This window comes from Falco biarmicus, chromosome 3 (genome assembly GCF_023638135.1).
Source record: "Falco biarmicus isolate bFalBia1 chromosome 3, bFalBia1.pri, whole genome shotgun sequence".
NCBI classification, from domain to species: domain Eukaryota; kingdom Metazoa; phylum Chordata; class Aves; order Falconiformes; family Falconidae; genus Falco; species Falco biarmicus.
In genome coordinates, this window is record NC_079290.1 from 53,195,385 (window position 1) to 53,222,140 (window position 26,756).

The 26,756-nt window shown below is 37.9% G+C and overlaps 1 protein-coding gene across 1 annotated transcript; it reads left to right on the forward strand.

Annotated features, from left to right (window-relative positions):
• DSC1 (desmocollin 1) lies at positions 1-26,756 on the forward strand. Its single transcript, XM_056333558.1, has 16 exons — positions 1-262; positions 2,755-2,839; positions 5,559-5,761; positions 6,234-6,359; positions 7,595-7,750; positions 8,677-8,821; positions 10,060-10,226; positions 11,799-11,933; positions 13,201-13,386; positions 14,785-15,044; positions 15,262-15,404; positions 17,193-17,408; positions 19,011-19,244; positions 21,218-21,339; positions 22,642-22,878; positions 23,673-26,756. Exons 1-16 carry the CDS (start codon positions 224-226, stop codon positions 23,868-23,870), a joined length of 2,652 nt encoding a protein of 883 aa, XP_056189533.1. The 5' UTR covers positions 1-223; the 3' UTR covers positions 23,871-26,756.

A 26,756-nucleotide genomic window follows, 5' to 3' on the forward strand; every position in this document is an offset into this window, starting at 1 on the left:
CATTACCCAAAAGCGAGGGGGGGAAAAAAAAAGAAAAAGTAATTAAAGTCGCCGCGCTGCTGCACGCGGTCCCACCCTCCCCACCGGCCGGCTGCTCTGGCAGACAGGAGGGGACAGAGGGAGACGGCCTGCCGCGGAGACACGCCACCGCCGCGCACTCGCTCGCTCGCCGTGGCAGCACCGACGGCGGCGGCTCCCCCCTTCCCGCGCACCCCCGCGCGCCATGGCCCCCGCAGCCCCCCGCCTCGTCCTCGGCCTCCTGGTGAGTGAGGGACGGGGGGGAGTGAGTGGGGGGGCGCCGGGGGGGCGGCGGTGCGCGGCCGCGCAGCCCGCTCACGCACCCGGCCGTGCCGCAGCGCCGTTGCTGGCTTTGCCGCGGTCGCAGAGCGCGGAGGAGGAACTTTGCGGGAGCCGCTCGCCGGCTCCCCGTTCCCGGTGGGCTTTCCCCCGGCGAGGAGCGCGCTCGGGGGCGGGCGCAGGAGCGGCCGGCAGCCCGTACCGCGCGTGGGGAGCGCGGTGGCTGCGCGGCCCCGGGGCGCATCCCGGGGGACAGGGGGCAGGGGGGGTCGGCGGCTGGGCTGGCGGCCGCGGGGTGCCGCGGTGGAGGCGAGCTCGGGTCGGTAAAGCCGGTTCTGGTTGTCCATTGGAAAAGTGAAGCCGCGGTACATTGTGCTGAAATCCTGCCCCTCTGCCCCCCGACGGCTGTCCGTTTTCCGTGGGGAAGGGATGTGCGTGTGCTGTGGAGCGGCTCTGGAGGAGCTGGCTGTGCGTGGACCAGCTCCAGCGGTTTCCTTTACCTTCGATTTACCGTGTGCGTGGCTATCGGCCGCGGAGAGGCCGTTCGGGAGCTCGCTCTCTCTCTGTCTGTTTCTTTTCAAGTGGATGAGTGAAAGTGATTTGACTTCTTTTTTCTACCCCTTGTATTCCCTGTTACCATTGCGTTTACAAAAAGGGAGCAGATCATCCTTTGAGCCTCAAAGAAAAATACTCGGTAGTGTTGAAGCACTGAATTTATTATTTTTGTATTAATTATATGTGTACGTTTTGATGAAGGTTGTTACTATTCCAGACACTATACGTGTCTGCCTTTGCTAGGATATTAATAATAAAAGCCAAAGAAACCCAAGCGAGTTTATTCATACATCTAACTTAAAAAAAAAAAAAAAAAAAAGTAAAAGGAATTCTCCTGTCCAGTAGAAAAAACCCCAAAAACTAACAACCTGCCAGCAGCCAGAAAGCTGCTGAAGTCTCTTCTTTGTACAAAGTGAAAGGACATCTTAGCTTATTTTTTCCTGGTGTTTCCTTATATCTTGATATCCAATAATAACTCCCACTTACATGTGTTTAGCTCCTCAGTAGTTCTTTGTGCTGACATCAGACTTGCTTGGCATTACTATTTCAAAATTAGATGTCATTGATTCTTAAAATATCTTCGAACAATGTAATAAGAAGGTGGGATTTTAATAACTTTAATACAGTGTCTAACAGGAAAGTGTTTTATTAAGTATCTGTTAATAAGGAAAGTGTCTGCTAATTCATAAGGAGGGGTGTTTAAATTGTTTTTTTATATATATTTTTATATCTATGTGTACATGCAAGGAGCAGTGTGAAGAGCTTTTACGATGCAGAGTGTTTAAATTAATGCAGTGGTAAAATTCTAGATTTCAACTTTTTTTTTTTGCTCTGATCAGTTTTTCTAAAGGTTCCTAATGTCTTAAAAATTTGAAAGTATTTTTATTTAAATATTTTCTTAATAAGAATCACAAGTAATTTTCAGAGTTCCCATTAACTATTTACTACTTTATACCTTTGGAACTAAAGGTATGTGCAAAATAAAAATTACTTTCATTTTTGCTAGACTTTCATCCTGAAAGAATAAATGTACTTAAAAGGGTGAATACATTTATTTACATTTCTCTATTTCTTTGTTAAATTGGTTGTGTGATTTTTGAGGTACAGTTTTAAACACCTGGATAGAAACTAGGCAAGATAGTTAAATAAACACACACGTATATATCATCTGAGGTCAGGACTGGATTGTTCTGTGCTGAGGAAAATCTTTGTAGGTCCATATGATTCTTTGTATAAAAATGTCTGGTTATCTACTACTCATCTGAATTTTGAGGAGGACCCCGTTTTGAAAGTAGTTATATGGGAGTGGACTGCTGTGATACACAATGTTTTATTTATGTCATATCTAATTGCTGAAGCTAGATTTAATTAGTTTGTTGAGAATGTACTTTGAAGATGCAAAGTGATATGTAAGTACAAGTGTCGTCATGTGGTTTTAATAAGACACTTGTCCCTTTAATGTTAAGCATCACTACAGTTCTGCCAATCTGAGTGTTGATGGACTGAACCTTAATACTTGGAGACCTTGGATCTAAATTGTCCAAGAATGCTACTGGAGGGAGTGTGTGGCAAACCTACGTTTTATCTTTCCACTTCTAAAGTAATAGCGTAGGTGAAATCTTCTAGTTGAAGGACACTTCTGCTGTTAATGTCAGTACTGCCGTGATTTTAGGAAAAAAAACCCTACAAGCTATGGGCAGATCCAGGAGCAGCAGTCAGATCTGGTTTCCAGTTTGAAGCTTTACATGCTATGCTACCTGAATTTTTAGCTGAAGAGTGCTTTCTGTGCTTTTCACTGGCTTGTCTTAAAAAAACAATCCAAAAGCAGCTTCACTGTCTGTAGTAATTATTCAAAGGACTATGTAATTATTTTTTTTCCTGATTTCTTAATTTGTTTTCTAGGTACTGAGTTTGTGCTGTGAAGCTTGCAAGAAAGTAATTTTTCATGTTCCTTCTGAACTAGAGGCCGACGCATTAGTTGGCAGAGGTGAGAAACTGTGAGATGCCTATCTTAATGATACAACATTGCACCTTTGCTGGAGATGCTGTTCACAGTGAAGGAGAATTTTCTTTTTTTCTTTTTTTTTTTTTTTTTTTCTCCAATGGAATGAATGGATGACCAGATAGCCAGTTAAAGAACTGGATCAGCCTTTTTATGAAGGATACGCCCTATGTTTGTTACGGATTTGAGCACTGACTCTGTGCTTACAATTAACTTACGTGTAAGCAGCTGTTGTCAAGTTGTGGTAATTATTTTAAAACTAGAATGGCAGAGTTTGGTGTTTTCAAAATTTGGAATCTAGGGCTTAGTATTTAAGTAATTGGCTTGATATTCCAAAGTGCACCCATAACCCACATAATCATATGAAGAAGGCAGTAACTCATTTGAATAATGGGAATGAAAAAAAAGAAGACAAAACCCACACAACCAACTACCCAGAAGCTGCTGCTCTGTGAAACACGGATGTGACTGTTCGGATGTGACTGTTCGGCAGTGCTGGGGCATTCAGGGCATGCAAGGGGATGTGTTGCAAAGGTGTCCTGCATACATACTCGGTTCAGAGAGTGCTCCTGTCTGGCTGGACAATTGGTCTTGTTTTAGGGCAGTGCCCAGGTAACTGAGAGGAATAGAGGAGACTGGAAAACACCCCACTCCCCCCTTTTTTTTTTTTTTTTTTTTTCTTATTTCTTCGTGTTTTTTTTTCCTTTTTCTCCAGACCAGTCTTTAAAAGGCAGCTTTTAAAAGGTGTGGCATAAGAGCTGCTACAGGGTTCGGTGCTGCCTGAGACTGAGTTTGAGGATTCTGAGGTGCCCTGTGTGAGTCCTAGGACAACAGAGGAATATGCTCCAAATTTGCAATCCTAGTCTACGTTCCTAGGAAGAATAAATAAAGTGGATTGGTAGTTCATCACAGTACAAGTGCTTAGAAAATCTAGCTTTAAAAATAAAGGTTCATTGACCTTAATGTTAAATTTTAAAATTAAAAAGGTTGCTATAGCTGTTTTAAGTATTTAGCGTGTTCTCAGAGACTTCAGCATTTGTCTGTGTAAATAAACTTGATTTATATAAAAACAAAACTTCATGTTATTACGGTGCTATGAAAGAAATTGCATAACATGGAACTTAAACTTTTTTCCCCCAAAACATTTAACAAAACCTTTATAGCTCAAATGGCATTGCTTGAACATTTATTGAGAAAGTGTAATATATTTTGCATTGATACACGGGTCCTACCTTGACAATAAAGTAGAGTAGGGATTTTCCTGCTTGCTCTGAGATTTTCTGTATTTCTGACATGCAATGTGTACAAGAGGTTGTAAAGAAAAAGGATCCCACAAATACAGGGCTAACTGAACATTATGTTGACTCACATAGCCATCAGAAACAAAGTTTCTAGTCTGGTCTGGTATTTTTGGAAATGCAGTGCTGTAATGTGCATCAGTATGAGATGCCTTTAAGTGAGGCAGTGATACTCTCTTCAATACTCAATTTTCGTTGCACAGATTGGCGAGGGAGAGGAATCACTGCTGCAGTACTATAAAAATTCTAGGAAATGTTTAACTGAGTAGTTAAAGACTTAAGAAGGAAGAAATCGCATCATATCCAAAATGATGCTTCCTATCTTGCATTCCTGAAAGCAAAATGAAATATAGTTTATTGAAAATATCATCTACTTATGGGGTGAAATTTGGAATTTATTCTGGGAATTTTGCAATCAGCTTTTATAGATCAAGGTCCCATCTACTATGACATCATCGAAGGAATATTGAAAAGTTTTGATTTTGAGAATGTGACACTGACACCTATTGTACTCTGTAATGTTCATTTGTCTACAGTTTAGGTCTCTGGCCTTCATCTTTTTTTTAGGATGCCAGTGCCAAGTCGTTCTTACTTAGTGCTGTGGTCCTACTGCAGTTCATTCTGAGTATCCTGATTTTGCTTTTTCTCCAGCTGTAGTGCTGAATTACTTGCTGATGAACCAAGTTTATTGAAGTGCATTGAAGTTTATTTTAGCCATAAGTGATAGCAAATGCACTAAAAAATACCTGAGTAATATGCTGAAATTGCCTGGCACTTCCTATGAACTGCACAGAACTCTATCATGTACATCTAAAAAATTGTTATTTGTTCTAGAGTTAGTCTTTATCTGTCCCATCTGTCTGCCTCATAATTTAGAGGCCTTTGTCCTCCCAAGACTGTTAAATCACATACTACCAGTCAGTGCTTTCCTCCTGAGGGCAAAACTTCCAAGATGTAATATCTCCATTGGGCATTTACACTTAATCATCTTCACTGATTTTGTGGGTCATAGAGCACAAGGCAAACGTAATAGCTGCTGATACAATAATGACCGTGTCTGCAGTGTTTTTTGCATTTGAATGTATTAGTTCATCTCTGATGCTTCAGTATTTTTACCAGTGTAATAAGCTTCTTGATAAAAGATATCCATGAAGCATGCATGTCCTTTGGGAAATGCTTATGAACAGAAGAACAGAAATTAGTGTAAACCCAGTTAAATCTCAGTGCATAAATGGCTTCTAGAATTGATATTTGTGATGCTTAAATACTGAATGACCAAATTTTTGAAGACTCTATGAGTCAGTAAATACAGTTTTTACTTAGGGAATGTTTTTTTAGTTTTGTTTTGTGAAGGTTATTACTGTTAGGCTGTGTGAGTTGTTGTCTGAATATTTTTTTTCTTACAGTTGATTTGAAAGAATGCCTTCAGTCTGCAGAGTTTGTCAGTTCCAGTGATGGGAACTTCAAAATTCTGGAGGATGGTTCTGTGTACACAACATCTGCTGTTTCCTTGTCTGCTGAGAAAAAGACTTTTACCATATTGCTTAAAGACGTTGAAGAACAACTACAAAAAGAAATACATGTTAGTTTGGTGGAAGAAGATAAAAAGGTGAGCTTGTAATTTCAAGATACCTTACTTACTTAAAGGTACTGTTTCATAGAGTACAGTTTCATGCTGGGTAACTGTAGTTGAATTTTGGAATTCAAGTCATAGGGCAAAGCACTCTGTAGAATATAATTTTATTTAGCAGTTGTTGATTACTGCTGCTTAAGGTCAGCAGAATTCCTTTCTGAAATGGGAGATGCTAGCAAGGAGCTTCACCAGGAATGTCAAGAATCTTAAAAGCTATGTTCGAGGAATTAAAGCAGATTTTATTTGTGTGAAGTATTACAATGAATGAAAAAACTCTTGGAATAGTATCACAGGTATAATCAGAAATTAAGACTGTGGAAAAAACAAAATGCTCAGTAGGAAAATGAAGGGAGGGAAAAAAAGGTGGAAATGTGGGACAGTAGTTAAGGAAAAATATACACAGTTAAGAATGTATGCATATATTCTTAGCTGTCTCTCTGTCTCCTAGACCCAGACACAGAAGACCAGGCATGCTAGAGATACAGTCCTCAAGCGAACCAAAAGAAGGTGGGGCCCTATTCCATCCGTTATGATAGAGAACTCGCTGGGACCTTTTCCATTACAAATACAGCAGGTATATTTTATATGAATCCTAATTTTATGACACAAGCTGGTATTTTGTGTGTCTTTTATCATAAAAGAAGAACAAACATGATCTCTCTCGTATTCCCTACTGATGCCATTCCTGCTGTTATTCCTCTGTCTTGTTCTGTCCTGTTCATTTTGTGTCTTGTGATCTTGTAGATGAAATAAATTGTGATTGTAGTTGTTGGGATGAACTAGAAATGTGCAAAAGTTGTAAAAAAGAGAGAGGCATACTATGAGAAGAGACCTCTTTGGCCCGGAAATCAGTGAAGTGCATAATTAAAAAAACTAACCAAAAACTCCCCACAGAACATTGTCTAGAAAGAGGTTTTGTAGACACAGAGTGAGAGAAATCTTACCTGCATGTCTACATCCTTTCTGGAGCTCAAGGTGTATACTTGTAGCATTGAGGACTGAATGTGGCCTATGTTACTAGGAAAAGTACTTATTGTAAGAAAACAAGTAGGCGTCAAAGAGAAATGCAAGAACTAAAGTTATCATAGATCCATCTAGCCTTCACTAGATTACAGGGTGGCTGGTGGCACATGTGTAGAGACAAGTGTAATAACAGAGTCTGTGCAGAGCAATCATTCTTCTACTAATCTTGCCTTCCTAACTTCTGGCATTCAGTAGGGAAAGAAAGTACTTGGGTTTATAAATAGGTAACTGCTAATGTTACCTCCTTGGTGCTTGTAATGATACGCAGAGAGGCTATCTGAATTGGCATGTCTATGGAGTATACTCTAGGTGGTATTTTTTCTGTACTTTCTGTCCTTCTTCCTTTGCTTTACTTTTCCTTTTCTAGTTGGAAACCGCATTCTCGATGAGTGCACTACAAACAAATTCTCTTGAACAGGGACAGAAATAATAAACCGTGAATGTGCCTCGTATGTGCACTATTCCAGAGAGATTAGATTTCAAAATAAATTATTTTCTGCACACCATAATTTCTTTAGTTGTTCGATAGCCCTAAACATTTCAGAGTTTGAATTAACTAACCCTTCTCATGTACTCACAGTATAAAGGAAGGCAGTTCTACTGTGAGGTTTAAGCTGTTAAAGAAGTAGAAGTAAATCAAGTTTTGTTTTGTTTTGTTTTTTTTAAGAGTTCCTGCTTGTGCTTTTAAGAGTTCCTGCTTGTGCTAAATAAGATCATGAAAAGGGGAGAAATATATTAAAATGCTGATGCTGTTTTTCCTTGGGTGTAAAAACATGTTCTTTATAGGTCCAGTCAGACACAGCTCAGAACTACACTATTTATTATTCTGCAAGTGGACCGGGAATTGATCAAGATCCAAAGGGTTTGTTTTACATAGAAAGAGAAACTGGAAATATCTTTGCTACTCGTGCAGTAGACCGTGAACAATATCCAAGCTTTCAGGTACAAGCCTAAATTGTGTAAATATAATTAAATCCTTTTTTTTTTTTTTCCTGTTATGCATATATTTGAAAGCTGAGTTACAGGGGTAACTGGGAGCAGACAAGATCTGGAATCAGCTACGTGGTCTGAGTAATACTTTTGGTGTTGTAGAGATGAAATCAATGACAAATAAATAAATAGGTGGTCATTTAGATCTTGAGAGTAGTTTTGCTTTTCACTGCTTTGATTCTAGTTACAGCATAAATGTAGTGAGCTATTTGATTTGCATCACTTTTGGGCAGAGTTTGAAGTTATCCCAGATTTTTTTTTGGGGGAAAACTGAAAGGGTCTGTGTAAAAACAAAATAATGAGAAACTCTAGAAGGCTGTGGCTTTTTGAGCCTCTCTTAAGCTGTTCAGTTTTGGTATTTCGTTAACAAGGTACACTGCTCTCTCTACTGGCTGAGAAGTATAAGGCGGCAGTTAGAAACAAACAGGTAATTTGTAGTACCTATTACTGCATTTCATTAGATCATGTTGTAACGGACAAATAGTTTTGCTGCTGCTCTTGATTTTGTTCTAAATGGCAACATTTACCCCTAAATTTTTGGTAAGGCTGGGATTGCCTCATAGACACCTGGAAAAGATGTGTTTAAGAGCTTTGGAAAAAGTGTTTGGTCATGTTGGGGGGGAAAAAAAAAGTGATTCAAATACATGTAGTGCACAGAACGGAAAGTGGTAAGATTAGAAAGCATTTAAAAGTTTTGTGTTGCCATCATTGTAAGCTATCAGGCACTTCCCCTTCCATGTGGCTGAAGAGCCTGGTCTTGAGAATGGCATGCTTTGCAAGCTGTATTTCATTTTATTGACTCCTCCATTGAACTTGGAGTGTAATAATACTGAGTATTGCTTAGGTATGAAGTGAGTTACTGAATTTATGTCTTACAGATCATTTGCTTTGCAACCACTCCAGATGGTTATTCACCAGAGGTACCACTTGTTCATACAATCAGGATAGAGGATGATAATGATAATGCACCATATTTTACACAGGACCTTTTTGAGTTTTCTGTCCCTGAAAATTCCAAACCTGGTAAGAATTGGTTTAGGTCAGTGAACACAGTTACCGCTCCTCAGCTCAGAGTATGTACCGGTATGACTAGGTGTAATCCTGCCCTTTAATCAGTTTCGGTGGGATTTCCTAAGCAGTATTTCTTAACGCCAAAGGCTGAGTTAGCAGAGCAGCTCAAGATTTCTTAATGGTTAGAAATTTCCAAATGCCATCTCCATCATAGTGAAAAGTATTGTTTAAAAAGCTTTTAAATACTGAGATGATTCAGTGTTCGTAAAACGGTGTAAGAGCTTCAAAACATTATTGTTTTCATTTTACCCAAAATTGCCTCTTTCCATAAAATGTATTGATTGACAGAAAAGCAGTTTTGAACAGATTAGTTTCCTAATCAACTAAATTGGTGGTGGTGTAAAATGCCTTTGATTAAGCTTACAGTGTTTGTCTGAGCTGATGAGCTAAGGTAGGACTTTTTCTGAGAGAGGGTGGGGGAGTGTGTAGAAAGTCCGTACCTGTAAAAGGCATGGATTTGCCTGTTACTGACTTCCTGTGTCTGTGTAGCAGAAGAGGACAAAAGCAGGGAGAAAGGTGGGCCCTAGAGAGTAAGGAATGCAGAAGCCATGGTTTGCCATTCCTCGCTCATCTCCTTGGCTGGGGTATAAAGTGGGGAAAGTCTAACTTGCTTCACAAAAAGGGAAGCCAAATGTCTTCCCTTCTACCCCAAAACACTAGTTGCATTTCATTCTCTGAGCTGCTCTGCTTCTTACCAGGTGAGTTACTGATTTAAAGTGAAGTTTCAAAACCACTGGGGCTATAGGCATGAGGTACAGCAGCCCTCCCCAAAGGCAGTACTGCAGTTTGAACCATGTCAGGAAGCACTGAACCTCCCCCTCCATCCCACTGCAGCTCCTTTTCAGGTGTGTTTGGGATGCTCAATTAGAAGTCACTGTCAAAAACACTACCTGAAAACTAAACTTTTAGTATTTATTTTTATTATGCTTTATGACAGCTGCAATAATTACAACATTGTCTAAGGGAAAAAATAGCCAGAGGATTAAAATAGACAATTTTATGCTATTACTGTATTTTTGCAATTATAGAAATATTTTACTATATTTACTGTGTTTTTAATATTATTTTCTTTTAGAACTAAATGACCAAATAACTATTATCATGTATCTAAAATAGAAATACCTGTTCAAATAACTTTTGATTATTTACAGATTTTGCTGAAACTAAAAATTGATGTATTGTGTTAACAGGTGTAGTTGTTGGAAAATTGACTGCAGAGGACAGAGACGAGCCGTATACTCTGCATACTACACTGAAATACCGCATCGTGTCACAAAATCCACCTGTAACCCCAGCATTTTCTTTACATGGTGACACAGGTGTCATTGCTGTTTTACTGCCGCAGCTCGACAGAGAGGTGATGTTTCCTGAAGCATCTTTAGCTGTCATGTAGTGCACACAGATAGCTTCTTAACTGTGAATTGCTGGCACAGGAATCACCAGTTAAATAATTTCTGTTACCCTTTTTTTTTTTCCCCTCTCTAAGGAGCTTCTGAAGCTTTCCAGAGGCCTGTAATGGGTCCAAAGAGTTTCTGCATAGGTCCACCGTATTCTAGCTAATCTTGGCAGGGGACCTTCCACTGCTCTCCTGTTTAACCTGTGGATTGAAAATCCTAGGGATTTTTATTTTTTCACGAATCCCATGAGCCACTGTTTTCTCCTAATCAAGATCCATTGGCGGTGCTTCTTGCTTCTTTATAAGGAAGAAGAACCAGCTTTTCTGGAAGTAGTCAGTCATCCTGTACTCAACAGAAATATCTTCAATATCTGAAACCTAAACAGTAATATAACATTTCGTAAAGTTAAAGTGCAAACCATTTATCATCTAGCTTTCAAGTAAATCAGATACAGGAGGTTTTAGTTTTTATTTTATTTGGAGGGCTTTTTTAGTTACAATGTCATGTGAGAGATTGTTTATGCTAGAAAAAACTGATTGGCATGTGTAATTCAAAATAATATTGCTAGCATAAGACAGTCGTTCTAGAAAAAAAACACTGCTACAGGCATATCTTTTTTGAAGATAAAAATAATTATATTTTGGCGTATATTCTGTTGCTTCATGGCTGAAAATCTACATTAGCAGTGTGTTGCAAAATTGTGCACTTACAGGTATGCTGCTCAACTTTTTTAGCAAGAGAAGAATGCAGCAACTGTGAGAATTACCATGACTACTAATGAAAGAATCACAGTGGCTATTGAAGGAAGGAAAGCCTGAAAAACGAGTCCACCGCCTGTCTTTTAAAGATAAACTTAAGCAGTGGATCAGATTTCTTTCCTCCACCTGTGAAACCTAAATGCTACTTCCAGGCATTCGGAACTGGAGTTACTGTCTTGATTGACAAACTCCCTTGTTTTCTGTCTGGTACCCCTGGTCCCCACCTCTTGGGTTGTTCAGGTATTAATAAGGCTAAAAGAAGCCTTCTGCTGCTTAACTCAAGTCAGGGGTTTAAATGGGCTGCCGTGATCCCTTTGGAACTGATAAGGGCACTGACTCCTTCGGTGCCAGACTGTATGGAATGGCAGGCACTGCCTTCTCACTTACAGCCCAGGCAAAGGCTGATTGCAGCACCATTTCTGGTCATCCTCACTGAAATAAGAGGCATGCACTGAAACACTTTATCAGCTGGAAACCCAAGGGAATACCCTGCCGCTCCAAAGGGGAAACATAGATAGCAGATGAAGGTGCATCATTTATATCTTACAAAACTTCAGATGTTGGAAAATAATGCTGACATTGTGAGGAGCTTTATTTGATACAGGGTATAATGTACACATTGCTAACTGGTGCTGAACTCAGTGCTGCTTAGCCACTGAGAAGTATTTTGCCTCATTTTGTAGGGGAGTTTATTTAGTTCTGTTCTTGTGTGTAACTATGGGATTAAAAAAGTCAGTATGTCAAACTTCTGTATGCTTTTATTCATCTTTTCAGCTGGTACCCAGTTACACTTTGTTAGTTGAAGTGAGAGATATGGCAGGTCAGCCTTTTGGTTTGTGCACTACAGGAACAGCTGTCATTAGAATTGAAGATACAAATGACAACGCACCATCCTTTAAACAGACACAAGTAAGTCTTCACAAATAAAATGTCTGTAAAAACATTAAAAAAAATAGTAATTATGTTTGCCCCCCTTACTAATTTCCTGATGGGCTGTCCCTCAGATATGAAGCCTAAAGCCCTCAGATGGTTAATGCCAGTACGGACATTTGAAAATGCCCTGTTGGTTGTTCTGCTGTTTGGTAATTAGACTTCCTGGTGTATTAGTTGTTTTAAGTCATTTGCCTTATGTCCACTGGGCATGTAAGTTGACTTGACTTATTCATTCACTTCTGCTGCAGTGTATAGTCTTAGAAATGGTTAGAATGATTTAACCATTTTTCAGGGAGGGGACAGATTCACTCCTAAGCATTGTCGTGACCTTATTATCATTTGCCCAGCTTTTGATACTTCTGTGTTGCAAATGAAAATGTTAGTATCAGTGAAATAGATGCAGGGATTTTCACTGAGATTTTTCTGTGCTTTTCCAATGTTTTTGTTCTGCAAAAATATTATTTAAACCACTTCTTGTTCACCAATAGCTATAACTTAGCCTAAGGTCATTGTTTATTGCAGCCATCTGTATGATTCATGACAGATTGTCTTATACAGCTCAAGTACCACAGGAGATTTTTTGATGTGAAATATATGAAAAGTAATTCATTATCCATGAGGAATATGTGTCCTTTCTGCTCACTGCTGTAGAATATCATCACTAATACTAATTCAGAGTCACTCTTATCTGTGCTTCTTGAGCTTGTACAGAATAACGCAGCTGTTTAAAATGGTAAAATAAGAAAAAATCCTTTCATCCTTTGCCATCTAAGTAGAGTTGTATTTCACCCTTCTTGGCTTTTCTTCACGTTCTTGTGGTTTGTTTTTATATATATATATATATATATATATGTTTAATTTACCCCAATGCCTTTTGAAATGCTCAGCTTGATCATGTTATACAGAAATTAGCATCTATAGCTGATGTAACAGAGGCAAACTGTTGTTAATATATCTTCCCTGGAAGGTGAATTCCAGGCTTAATTATGTCAGTGGTAGTTTTAGTGTATGAAGGAGCTGAGATTGCAACTGTGCTGGCGGGAAAGGTTTACTGTTTCACTTAGGACGTAAGGGAGGAGTGGGGGAAATATGGTAATTCATGAAAACAAAATAAGTCATTACAGCAGCTTGGTAAATTGACCCCTTGGGCTTAAGTAGACTTACTTAAATAGTGTTCTCCATTTCTGCATCATGGAATAGTACTCTCTGATTTAAATGGATTTTTTTTTTTTCATATTCCAAGTATGAAACGCGAGTAGAAGAAAACAGAGTGAATGTAGAAATACTGAGAGTCTCTGTTGTTGATCTTGATGAACCTGGTTCACCTGGCTCAGGAGCAGTGTATGAAATTATAAGAGGAAATGATGATCGGTCCTTTGAAATTACAACAGACAAAAACACAAATGAAGGAATACTGTGTGTTGTTAAGGTAAGTAAAAATGGAACTGGTAGAGGAAAATTTGCTTGTCTTCAGGTGTTGCTTCTAAACCCAATAATCTACAACTCAGATATTTTTTGAATAAAAATACCAGGCAAATCATGCTTTCTTGTCCACCTGAACTCTCTTCTAGAGCAGATTGCATAATGCACTGCAATTGGGGCTCATGTGTGGTACATAACCTACAAAACTCATCTTCCAGACTACTCCTCAGTTTTGGGTGTGCAGAATTCAAGGAATTCCATTTGGTTTGTTATTCCAGAAGAGCTTTGTGCTTTTGCCTGGTTTTGCAGTTGGAGTTGTTTAGACTTAGGGATGTAACTGAGGAATCCTTCATGGCTGGGTTTTTAACGGAAATGGGAGTATGGCAAAGGAGGAGTGTGTGTGAGCATCTCTTCCAGTCTTGTTCTCTCTGGGAGCTGATTAAACTTAATAACTCAGCATAAAACTCTCCAGGTTTTATTTTGCGGGATAGTGACTTCAGGTTTGCTTTTCTGGGGTGCGGGGGAGTCTGCATACACATAAGACTGTGTGTTAGTTTAGTTACTTGTCGTACCCAGAACTTCACAGAAGTGAAGTTAAAGGACCGCTGTACATGTACTCCAGCATGTCCCTTTGCCTCTTCATCCCTCTTTCTTTGTTACCTGTTGAAAGTGCAATAACAGGTAACTTGTAAGGAGCAAAGAGTAGTATTAAAATTTGAAGATACAAATTGTAAGGGAAGAGATGCCAGTAAATTTTTTTTATTTATTATGTTCTTTGTTGCTGGTAATCATTAGAGCTTTTTCTAAAGCTCTGACCCCAGTTGAAATTTCTTGTATTTAGTGTAATGCTGTAGTAGACTAGAGACTATTATGACTTGATGATATAAATACCTCTATTAAAGGTATACAATGATCTTGGAGAAGTTGTCTGAAGCGTAAATGGTAGATACTTCCTGATCAACCCCACAAGTTTGCATGTGTTTGCAATGGGTGAAGTCTTGCTAGGAAATAAACATAGGCGCTACCAAGAAGTGTGATTGAATTGTGCTGGAAAGGAAATCTATGTAACCTAAAATAATGGCCAACTAAATATGGGAGGAGAAAATTGACCGCCGCATTTAATTCTTGTCGCAGTTCAAATTGTTCATCTAAAATTTTACAGTGGTGCTACTCACCTTATTTGGGGTAGTTCCTCAGGTTCTTTTCTTCCACTGACTTAGAACTTAACATAATTATTTTTTTAAGTTGTGTCCCTTTACTGTGTCTCAAGCTGGATATTCCACAAGGGTAGCTGACTTCTTTTATAAATAATGTGGTACAGTTTTATCTATTTAACAACTGGGCAGTGAAAACAATACCAAGTTTTGCATTGGTTTGAAGGAAAAACACCTCACCTTTGTTACAGGGATTGGACTATGAAAGCGCCAAGCAAAGGATCCTTGTGATTGCAGTCAACAATGAGGCACCCTACATGCTGGCACCACATTCACAACAACTTTCCCAGAGCACCAGCTCCGTTACAGTGCATGTCCTGGATGTGGATGAGGGGCCAGTGTTTAAACCCTGTCACTTACGCCTAGATGTTAAAGAATGTGAGGATATTGGGACAAATATTGGGAGATACATAGCAGAAGATCCAGAAACTGGAAATAGTGAAGGCATACGGTATGAAACAATGTTATCTACTAGTTTTATTTGGACCACAGCATAGGTGGCATACTGGAAGGGAGAAACTCATTTAGTTTCAGGAGGATCAGTTGTTGATGCTTTGTGTGTGTGTGCGTGCGTGCACACATGTATGAATGCATGTTATCTATGTATGTGCATGTATGTATATGAATGTGTGTGTATGTGTGAGATCTAAACAAATTATTCTTGACAGGTACCGGATACCACCTGGCCAATGCAATTGGATCAGCATAGATGAAAATTCGGGTGAAGTCAGAACCATTAAAGTCTTGGACCGAGATGTAGGAGAAATGAGACGAGGCCAATGCAATATCACAGTCCTTGCGATAGACAGAAGTGAGTACTAAAAGTTGTCAGTGTTCTTTGAGGTCTATAACAGATGTTTGTGTGCAAATTCAGTGTGGGGACAGCTATACTGGCTCAGACCGGAGGCCCACATAGTCCATTGTCTTGTCTTTGCAATAGTTCTATCAAATACTTAGGGAGTATTATATCAAATTGATCAAAATATCAAAAATATTTGGGAGTATTATATCAAATACTTAGGGAGCAGGGAAAGCATTTAAGTAATTGGGGCAAATTCTCAATGCTTTCAAAAGTTGTCTGCTGCCATTTAAAAGCCCTTGGTAAGTTTAAATTGAGAGATTGCCTGTGGATTGTATTCCTTTTATTTCCTGACTCTTTTCTCTACAGTGGTAGCACCTGGCAGCTGTGAAGTTCACAACAAAGAAAGCAGAGAGAACTTCTTGATTGACCTTGCAACACTTACCATTTCCTCCTCTGTTTGACTTCTTGTTGTCTTGCTTTTGGAAACCCTTAATTTAAAAGGACCTCCAAGAAAAGATGTATTGATTGCTGTTATGTTATTACGCTCTTATTCTTAGTCACTGAAGTTGTGTAATGGTGTTCACACAATGTGTTGCTCAGGTGTTGAGCTCTTACAAATTACTCTGATTGTAAAGGAATAGTTGTACATCCAGATTCTCATTCTAAAACAGGTTTTGGTTCTGAGTTAATGTGATCATCTGTTCTTTCTGATTAATTTGGGTATATGCATTTATTGTAGGAAAAGACATAGTTTTGCCTCAACAACATCGTCTAGCCAATAAGATGAAATACACCTTTCACTTCCCAAATACTAAATGTAGCAAATGGATTATCAAAGAATGTTAAGCTTATAGATCACACTTTTTATTCTGAAATATGTATCTTGCCTTAAAAAGGAAAAGCGGACTGCCTTTATAAATCCAATAGCAGGATTTAGTTTGAGCCCTTATGTGCTTAAACATCAGTGGGAATAAAGAGCAGAGCTTTGGAAGTTGCTTTGCAGCTAAAAATTCTCTGTCCAAAGCTTGCGTATTAAAAATAAATGTAAATAATATGAATTTAAAGTGTTTAGAATTGTTGCATGTAAAATAAACGTGATGTATACATGTGCAATCAGGTATCTCTGGAGAAAGTTTTAAAAAGTAGCCTTGATGTAATTTCACTGGAATTACAAGAATTGACCATTCCTGTATTGGAAAAAATATAATTAGGAGGCAGAGCCCATTCACTCCTTGCATGTAGACTTTGGTGATGTAGTATGTGTCTCTGATGAATCCTGCTGCCACATGGTGACTCAGTGGGAAAAGGACAGAAAGCAGCCCACTGTTTCTGAGAGTTGTTTTTGTTCCTAGGGGAAGTGAGGGTGGGGAAAGTGTAATTTATTTTCTCCTTCCAGAAGTAAAAAGGCTGGAGACCTTCACTTTCTGCTTTTGACTCTGTGTGATTCAGTGTCCTTTACCCCTGATTTATGGGCTCTTGCTCCTCTCATCCTCCTGTTGGAACAGTATCTGTACCTGCACAGATACACATGCTTAACAAAATACATTGTCTGCACTTGCAGAATGTGGAGCTTTGGCAGCTGTTGATCCATTCTACAACCAGCCAAGCAAAGAGAAGCAGCTAAGAGAAAGCTATGAGAAATCCTTCTTTCTTTTTGGCCAGATCAGCAGCTGCTTTCCACCTTACTTCTAAACTTGAATATTACAGTTGATGATATTTCATTATGAAAGTTTGGACTAGAAATAAATATGTGAATGTTAGAAGTAAGTGCTAAAAGTAGTTATTTTTGTCTCATAGATGGCAAAACAGGCACTGGAACAATTCAGGTTTTCATCATGCCTGGGAACAAGAATTACCCACGAATCACTAAAACTGACTATATAATGTGCAGAGACAGAAAACCGATCTGCCTTACTGCACAGGATGGTGATGAGTCTCCTTACAGCACACCTTTTGTATATCGCATAACAGACCGTAGCTTGGCTTCCATGTGGAAGATAACTCGACACAATGGTATGTTAAGACTTCCTCCTCCTCACTTACCTGCAGGTTGCCAGGGGATGTCTTGCTGGCTCTCCCTTGGGTGGACTGTAAGAAAAGGTTGGATGAATGTATGTTTGGAATTGGTGTAGCCGGTGGGGCTAACAGGGTAGCCCTGATGATCTCCAGTGGCTCCTTTCATGTGCTGTACAGGGGATCAAGAGCCTGCCAGAAATAAAAGGGAACAGCTGAAGTATTCTTTATCTTAACTGGCCTGCGTTTGAAACAGTTTGCAGGAGTTAAGAAGGTGGCATTGTTGGCATCACGAAAGCCAAGGGAAGGATATTGTAGTCTGCTGCTTAAAGCATAAACAAGAATCTGTTCCCAGCATCCTTGGGTCAGCAATCAGCTGCTGTCTGAAATTATGATGTAAGAAGATTAGGTGGGAGAACAAAAACCAGTGTAATGCATTGCATCAGCACCTCTGGAAAGGAAGTATACATTCATAATTCATAAGGAATTTAGGAGTGAAATGTCTAATACATCAAAGAAAAATACAACTCTCTTTAGGCTGCTGTTATGGTGGAGAACTGGAAAACTGAAACTACCTAAATTACTAGAAGCTGACTAAAAATATCCTGGCAGTTCTTTTTCTTAGTACTGCTGTCAGCCAGCACATTTTCGGTAAAGCTGAGCTGGGTGAAAGAAAACATTACTGTCTCCCTTAATATATTTATGTTATTTTTTTATAATTTTGATAGAAGGAGAGAAGTTATTACCAAAGGAATCACTGTTTCCTAAAATTTGCTGATACAAAAAGTTGTCGCCAACGGTGGTTTCCTGGTGGGTGCCAGATGATGGCAACAAGAGCAGCACTTACATTTACTACTATGTTGTCATGAATTAGCCTGAAAAGAGTCTGATTCTGAAATGTTCTATCCAACATTCACTAATGAAAGGCAAAAGACAGCAAAGTCTGAAAGTGAAGACATTGAAGAGTTTCAAGGTTTATATTAGTCAAACTGAAAAAATAGATGGTACCTGTAGTTTCATATACCTCAGCAGCCATTATATGCATCAGTGTCTATCTTGTGTGTATTTTTTACAAATTATTTCTTTCATCCTTTAAAACCCATGGTCGCTAATCATTGCCACTAAGCAAGGCAGCAGACTAAATGGATTTTTCTTCCCACTGGATATAGCCATTCCCACTGAACATAGCAGTAGAGCAAAGAGTAGAAGAGGTATAAATTAAGTTTAGGATTAATTATTCCAGTCACACTACCAGAACTCCTTATTATAAATGTCAGTTCGGTTGATGATCTTTACCAGTAAGCCCAACTAATGTCATCTACTGTAATGAACTGAATCCACTTCAGAGTTTCAAATCATATGTTGTCAGAAGGCTGTATAAGAATTGAAAAAGCAACCCTAACATTTAAAAGGTGCTGAAAGTAGAAATCCTTCCAAAGTGTAGTTTTGTGTCAGCACATTTAGGATATCTTTAAACTAGCTAATGCAGATCTGGTAGCAGTGTAGCTGTAACAGATTGGAAGATTGTGATTGTGATCATGTTCGTGACAATAGAGTTTCAAGTATTGTTAACGTGGGATATGGTTTTGTCTTTTTTTACAGATAATTCCGTGTATCTTTCACCAAAGGGTGATATTCCATTTGGAACATATGATATTCCTGTAAGTGTGATTGATAATGGAGGAAAGGTAGGAGAGAACCAAGTGAGAGTTAACCTCTGCGACTGCGTCACTCCAACGGAATGCAATATCCAGGGCCGTGGTCTTTCTGGCGGGAGCGTTACCCTTGGCATATGGGCTATCCTTGCAATGATTTTAGGATCGCTATTACTGCTGTGTAAGTACACTTGTTTTTTTAAGACAAAGTACAAACCACTTAGTTAGCTGAGAGAACCTGATTCAAACTAGATTCAAACATTTCTTTTTTTATTTAGGCAGTTATACAGCCCTTGTCACTGTCTTCAATATACCTGCTCTATTTGTATCAGTATCACAGGTTTCTTATTCTCATCTTGTCCTGTAGTTACTGTGTATGGATTTTTGTTTATTCTTTTAAGTACATTTTATGTAAGATACTCTGTGTGTTCATGTTAGCGAGGCCAAAAAACCTGCACTGAGTTGTTGAACTGAAAGAGGATTTGTAGTGCTTATCAGATCTTGCCTTGAGGTGAGTATAGTGAAGTTTGTGAGTTTAGTGCTGGCTTTGGGATGCACATTTCAGTGTGTGGGAATGCTGAAATCAGTTTCCTAGAGCTTTTTTGTGGCTTTTCTTGTGTCATGGATTAAAACATGGAGTATCAGAGATACTGGATTTCAGAAGGGGTATTATAAGAGCCAGTATAATGTTGAAGCACAGGTTGGATACTTCCACAACAGACCAAACTCTTGAATACATGTGTTACTGGCGTTGCCCAAAGCCTTAAGAGATTCTTAGCAGGTTAATATTGCTGTTAACCAATGAGGTGGTGATAGTGGTACGTAATAGCAAAGCCAGGTCATTTTTTTTACCAGAATCAAGACATAGTCTGACCAAGAATGTCTTTAAAAATCACCAGACGACACACTACAGTAACAAATACTTCAGAATTAGGGTTTTATTTCCTTTCTTTTCCATTTTTTTCTGGTAACGATCAATCTGTGTTGCTCCTGTTGAGTCTCAGCTAGCTGTCCTTAGTCAGGTAGATGGAAAACTGGGACGTGCACATGTTTTGAAGATGAGATAGATCCATGCTTTGTTTATACGCAGCAGGTACCCAAATTCATGATACAGTCCAGAGGTGGAACTTTCAGATGTGGGGATGCTCAGTAGGGGGACTGTGTGAAATGTCAGCTAGCTTTTTGCCACTACCCTTTGACTTAATGCATGCTGAAGAGACCCACTATTTTATTATGGCTAGATTTTACCCTGTGTATCCTCTACTCAGTGCTGTCATGAATGTCTTTCCATCTGTCAGCATCAGGAGGCAACCTGCTGGAACCACTGATGCAGATCGCACTGACAGCTGATAGCTGCAGAAGCTAAATGAGCTTGAAGGTAGCTCTTGGCCAATTTTTACAGAAGTTTGTGTGTTCAGAGACCAGATTGCTCAGTGGCCAGTTAGGCAGAACTGTTCTGTTCCTTGTGGGCTTCTGTACTTCTAAACTGTCAACTTGAAAAGAGAAGGAAGGAAGGAGTTGGTTTTCTGAATGAAATGTTTAGTCCTTTGTTTAGGAGAGGTATTAATTGCTCCTGATTCTTTTGTACAAAGCCATTTCTGACTGAGTCTCCAGTGACAACACAAAGCAGTATTATAGGAGGAATAAGCTGAACACAAGGAATTAAGTAAGACTGTTCTGTAACATAAGGCTTGAAGTCCTCCAGGGTTTCACTGTCTTTTTCTGTGAAACGGAAGTTTCTGGTATTGGGACCTTTGCTTGCATTTTAGTTCCTTATGGTATAATTTGACATCCATGTGTTCATACATGAAAAATGTCATGTACAAGCTTGTTGTAGGCATAAGATACGATTTTTCAGTTGGATTTAGTCTAAATTTCTTACTACTGTAAAATTTTGCAGTCCCAGTGTTTTCATGTGTTTTAGATGTTTTTTAGAAGAATGAACTATTTAAACAATGTAATGAAAACTCCTTATAGTGTGTATGTACAGTTTTGAGTATGGGCATTTTTGTAAATAAACTATTATTTCTAAACTGTACTTGATGCTTAAGGCATTTAAAAAGGCTAATACAACAAAATTCATTCTCAAACGGAAGTAGATACTGTTATGAGGTAAAGTTCATAGTATCTTCCTCACTTATTTCCTTTCCATAGTAATCCTGATCACAATTTGTGGCTGCTGTGGCTCAGGGGTAATGCACAGGCATGTGACTGATGATTGCGCCAATCACAATTTAATCATTTCAAATACAGAAGCTCCAGGAGAAGAAGTGATGGTAAGTTGTCTGTTTACTTCAGTGTAAAAACTTGCAATTAAGATATCCATAGCATTTCAGCTTGAGAACAGGACCACCTGCAAGTAAATGATTTAGTAAAAGAAATAAGTAATAAACACAGGGATCATTAGATGTGCTTTGCTATTTAAAAAGAATTTTAAAATTCTTACTTTAGGCAGAGTTGGTAGTACCATATATATTTAGATGTATTTTGTAGTTGTTAGCCTGACTGCCTCTAAAGCTGCCAGACTTTTAACTGTTTGATTGGAACTTCCAGGTGAACATTTTAATCACTTAAGTCATTTTCAACAACAAGATTAGGTGGAAATTTACTATTTTGCCTAGGTTCAATGTGTGTGTGTGGCAAAACATTGCTTTTCCTTGGAGAACGGTTTTTAAACTTAGCAGTCATTGTAAATTGCAGGTGCAATTTCTGCCCTTCCCCTGAAAAATGACCCCAAATACAGCTGACTTTTGAGACAGTGGGAAAAACTTAATTGAACAGTCCATGTTTATGAAATATATTCTTGTTTCTGGCATCTAAACTTTTTAAAGACTCAGTCTACCATGAACATAGTCCATTCCAGGACTGTGTTCATGCACGAGGATTTAGCTCTTCAGAATCTTCCCCTCCTCCTCTGTCCCTCACCCCCTGACTTTGCTGTCCCTAAGAAAGAGATTAATTTACAAACCACTGAGTTAAATTAAAAAACATTGAACCATTACTTCACCTTGAAAACCAAGAAATCCTAATGGTGACAAGCGTTACATTTCTTGTTGCCTATGAAACATAATTTAGTGCTATTATAAACTGATAATGTAGTTTTTAATTTGTGGTCCTATACTATTTTTCCATATTCTACTCAGTATACAGACTTAATGTATGAACAAACAGAATGAAACTTATGCTTAAGACTGTATATCTGGCTTAATGGGTTACAGGTTGACTTTGAAAACTAAACGTCATTTTTATGTGATAATTTAAGAAACTAGCATATGGATTATAGTACAGCTTTCATTGGGATAAAGAATCAGCTTTTGGATCTCATATCATATTTAAATGCAGTTTTATTTTTTTTCCCCCTTGTCATAGTTCCCTTTCCAAAGACCACTTCCTGATCTTTATATACTAAGTACTAAGGATAGCTTTTTGTTCAAAATATCACAGTGCAAAGCTGGAGATTTTTCAGTATTGACAGTTCCTGATTGTTGTTTAATCTTCTGAATTTAAAAAAAAAAAAAAAGGGGGAGGGGGGAAAAAAACCGACAGTAAAGTTATCTCCACTACTGCATCTTTTTTAGGATCACAATATAATTCCTCTACAAAATACAAGTGATCAAGGAGGATATGGAATAAAAACAGGAGATCAACAAACATTTGAAATGGTAAAAGGAAGAGGACATACCTTGGAATCAGTCAAGGGAGGTGGACATCAGACTCTGGGATCAGTCAAAGAAGGAGGAGGACAGCCTATGGTGGATACGTGTAGATACTCCTACTCAGAATGGCATAATTTCACACATCCTCGTTTAGGTGAAGTAAGTATTCTGAAACTGTTTTTTTGTGGGTGGTTTGTTTCTTTTTTTGAGTGTAGGTTGTGGTCAATATATACAGACTTGTCAAGGAAGACATGTATTTGTGCTAGAAAGGTGGCTTGTTTTATTTTGGTTTTCTTTCATCTTTCCTCTCCTTTGCTCCCCTGCATCCCCTTAGGAGTATTGCCCTTTCAAAAAGTCATCCTTCACATATTTTAGATGTAAGTGTAAATGACTTGCTGTTCCTGGCTTAAACAATAGTCAGTATGCTATTTTTAACTGAGAACATTTACTCACTCAGAAGAATTAAGCAAGCTTTTGTGCATTCTTCTGAGAATGTCTGTCTGTCTGCTTTCATTGTAACTGCTTGCTTTGTACTAATTTAAACCTGAGACTTAACCTAGCAATGGTGCAGGAATGAATGTATAGCATTAGAAACATAGTGGTCCATGTTTTGGAGATCAAAAACTTCACTACTTGCCTAACTAGTTATGTGTTAATCAGTCTCTTCATTTTGAATGGATTTTAGTTGCTTGACAGGTTATTTAAACAGGTTCTTCCTCTTTCATTGTTACATACATGATTAGTAGAAATGATTTATTTATTAAATACTTATATTTTGTAGTCTTAATGATATAGACCAATCATGTGCATTTTTTGTATATAGGAATCCATTAGAGGACACACTCTGATTAAAAATTAATCAATGAAAGGTAAATCAAAAAAAAATATTTTTATGCAATATGTTTAGGATAACAATTTAAGAAAGTAATAAGATGTGTTCTCTTCCTATGCAGAAGGTGCACCTATGCAGACAGGATGAAGAACAGAAGCATTCTGAAGATTATCTTCTTTCGTATAACTATGAAGGAAAAGGATCCTTGGCTGGCTCTGTAGGCTGCTGCAGTGATCAGCATGAAGAAGAGGCACTTGACTTCTTAGATCAGCTGGAACCCAAGTTTAGGACATTAGCAGAAACATGCATAAAAAGATAAATGTGCCTTTCACAGTGCTGAAAAAACCTGTAAATAAGTGGCTTTCATACTTCTGTGATATTAAGTATTTTGGAAATGAGGGGGGCAGAGTTTTATCAAGATTAATATAGACTGATGAGAGTGTAACTCTTACTTTAAACTTACAACTTTTATCTCTGCTATACACATTCCATCAAAAATAAGAATTTTTTTTTTCTTTAGACTGTGTTAATATAGTAATGCTAGTTTCTACTTAGATTATTTCCTATTCCTTGTGATTACTTAAAATGCAGAAGTTGGTGTTTCCTTTAATTAATTCAGCTTCAAAATTTTAATGTATTTGGCTTTGGAGAAGGAAAGTTTTTAACTCACTGTTTCTTTGTTTTCTTTTAAATCTGTAGAAATAAATCACAAAAGATTACTGATGGATATCAAATACCTTGTTAATTTTTAACTTATATGAACTGAGATACAAAATACTTTTTCATTTTCACATAAAAATACTATGAATACATTAGAAAACTTTATATTTTGATTGAAAATTAAATATATATATTGTATATATGTAAAATAATATTCAAAAAATATATTTTTCTCCTCATGGGTTACCACCCATCAAACTTGCTATCCTAAGGGATTTATGGCATCACCACATAGGGTATCAGCATTGTATGCAAGTATATGTTTTTATTTTAAGGAAATAAAAGATGAAAAAAAATAACAATCAGATAATAGAGGTGACTGTCGTAGTCCAAATGAGTGCAAGACAAATCTCATGTTTACTTGACATAAGTTTGTACCTCAGTTTCTTGTGAGTTTTAACATAGTATCATTGCAGAAATGATGAACATTGCCAAGAGTTTTGTCCAGTGTAGCTATCACTCTTTTTTACTTGCCTCGTTATGGACTTCATTAAACTGTTTCTTTCTGTAAGTAGAACTTGACAGAAGGCACAGCTCAAATGGATTGTTCGTACACTGCATTAGTAAAGTGTTTTAAATACAGCTTTATTTGAGATGCAAAATTACACTGGGATAAACTAATTGTTTTGAGTGTATTATGTGGTGGTTGCAGAGGTAAGCATTTACACAGATCTCTGGCAGAAATCATCTGAATCCTATTTGTTACTTTACTAGATTAAGCATACATATATACACTATATATATATATGTGTGTGTATATATATATATATGTATATCTGAAAGTCTGAAATACCTTTGGCAGATGACAGTAGTGAGACCTGGATGCTGCCATAACCTATTTCTGGACTTCAGCCTCTGCTTCCCCTGTTTATGCTTTTTTTGATATTTGCACTAGTGGTTAAGTAATCTGTCTTCTGGGAATTTTCTTGTGCCTTAAAAAAGTCTTCCTGCCTATAAGAAATATGTGCAATTACTTATTTCTGTTACTATAAGTCTGCTTTTAGGATTTGCTCTGTAAACATATGCTTTAGGGAGATTTCTTTTTAAATTTACTATAGCTAATGATCAGTAAAAGGAATTACTGGTAACAACAGGGTCACTGCTCTAAGTTTCAGTTGCTGCTGGCTTCCACTGGTTGCAGTTCATCCCACGCAAATTATGGTCAGTGAAAATCTGTAACAGTATAAAAATTCAGCAAAGTTACAGTACTTTTAAACCCTTCTTTTTCACACTGTAAATGAGCTTCAGAATATTTCTTGGTAAGAACTAGCTGTGGTTAATAACTCTATAGACCAATGTTAAATGTATTTTAACATTTGAAAGTGGTGGTGAATTCATCCTGAACTAGATCCACTGCCAGTGGTAAGAGCAACAGTCACCGGTAGCAAAATACTAGATGAGAACCAAGGTGTTACGGACATACTTTATTTTAAAAATGCATGCTAACACTGCTCTTCTGAACACTACTCTTCTTTATTACTAACATAAATGAGTTTTGCTGTACATGGATAGGCGTGTAGCTGATGTAAGTCAGGCTAACTCGGCTGGCACCCGTGGAGCTATGCTGACTTAATGCCAGGTGAAGATCTCTCCCCTAGTGATTCCCTTGCTGCTTTGTGTCTTGCTGTCTTGCATCTTTTAGTTACTCACTATACGCTTTTTAAGGTAATGTTACTGTCTTCCACCCCCCCATTTGGTTGTTTGTGGATTTTTGTGGGTTTTTTTAAATTATATAAAAATCCTATAGTTCAGCAGAACCTAGGATAAATAACAAAATGCACTCTTTGAAGATTACTTGGGGGGTGGTCTAGTGAAACCTCTGGAAATAACAGTTTCTTTCCTCATGAAATAGGAGTACTGTTCTAAAATAATAGACTGAATTTATTTGAGCTTTAATTGAGTTGGTCTTGGCTATTTTAAGTAGATGGTTGCCAACTTACCACCCTGGAGTTAAAATGATGACTTATTGAAATCATATTTTTCAGTCTAATTTGCCTTAAAAATGTTACCATTTATTTATTTTACATTTCAACAAACAAATAATTAGTTACTTGCATTTTTTAAACAAAGCACAAACTTGGAATCACTTCTACTTGTTTGTCTCTGTTCTGAACTGAACCAGCAATTTCTGTAAAACCAAAAGTAGAAAGGTAACTGAGGTGCTTCAAAAAATGAACTGCAAAACATTATTTTCATTGTCTCTTCTGATCATGTGAATGAAACCTTTGTATTAATGATTAAGGTTTACAAATAGTAAGTACCAAATAACATCTGTGTAAAGCTTACAAATGAAATATTTCAAAATGTATAATTCACTCGTCGTTACCATCTTGAATCACCTAAAAATTGTGAAGATTTGTTCTCTTCAGCTAGGTAATTTGTGAACTAGTTGTGTCAACATTATCTTAACATCATGTTTTAGGTATATTTTGTACAACAGTGAGTAATAAATTTTTTGCAAAATAAAAAACTTCGACAAAACCTG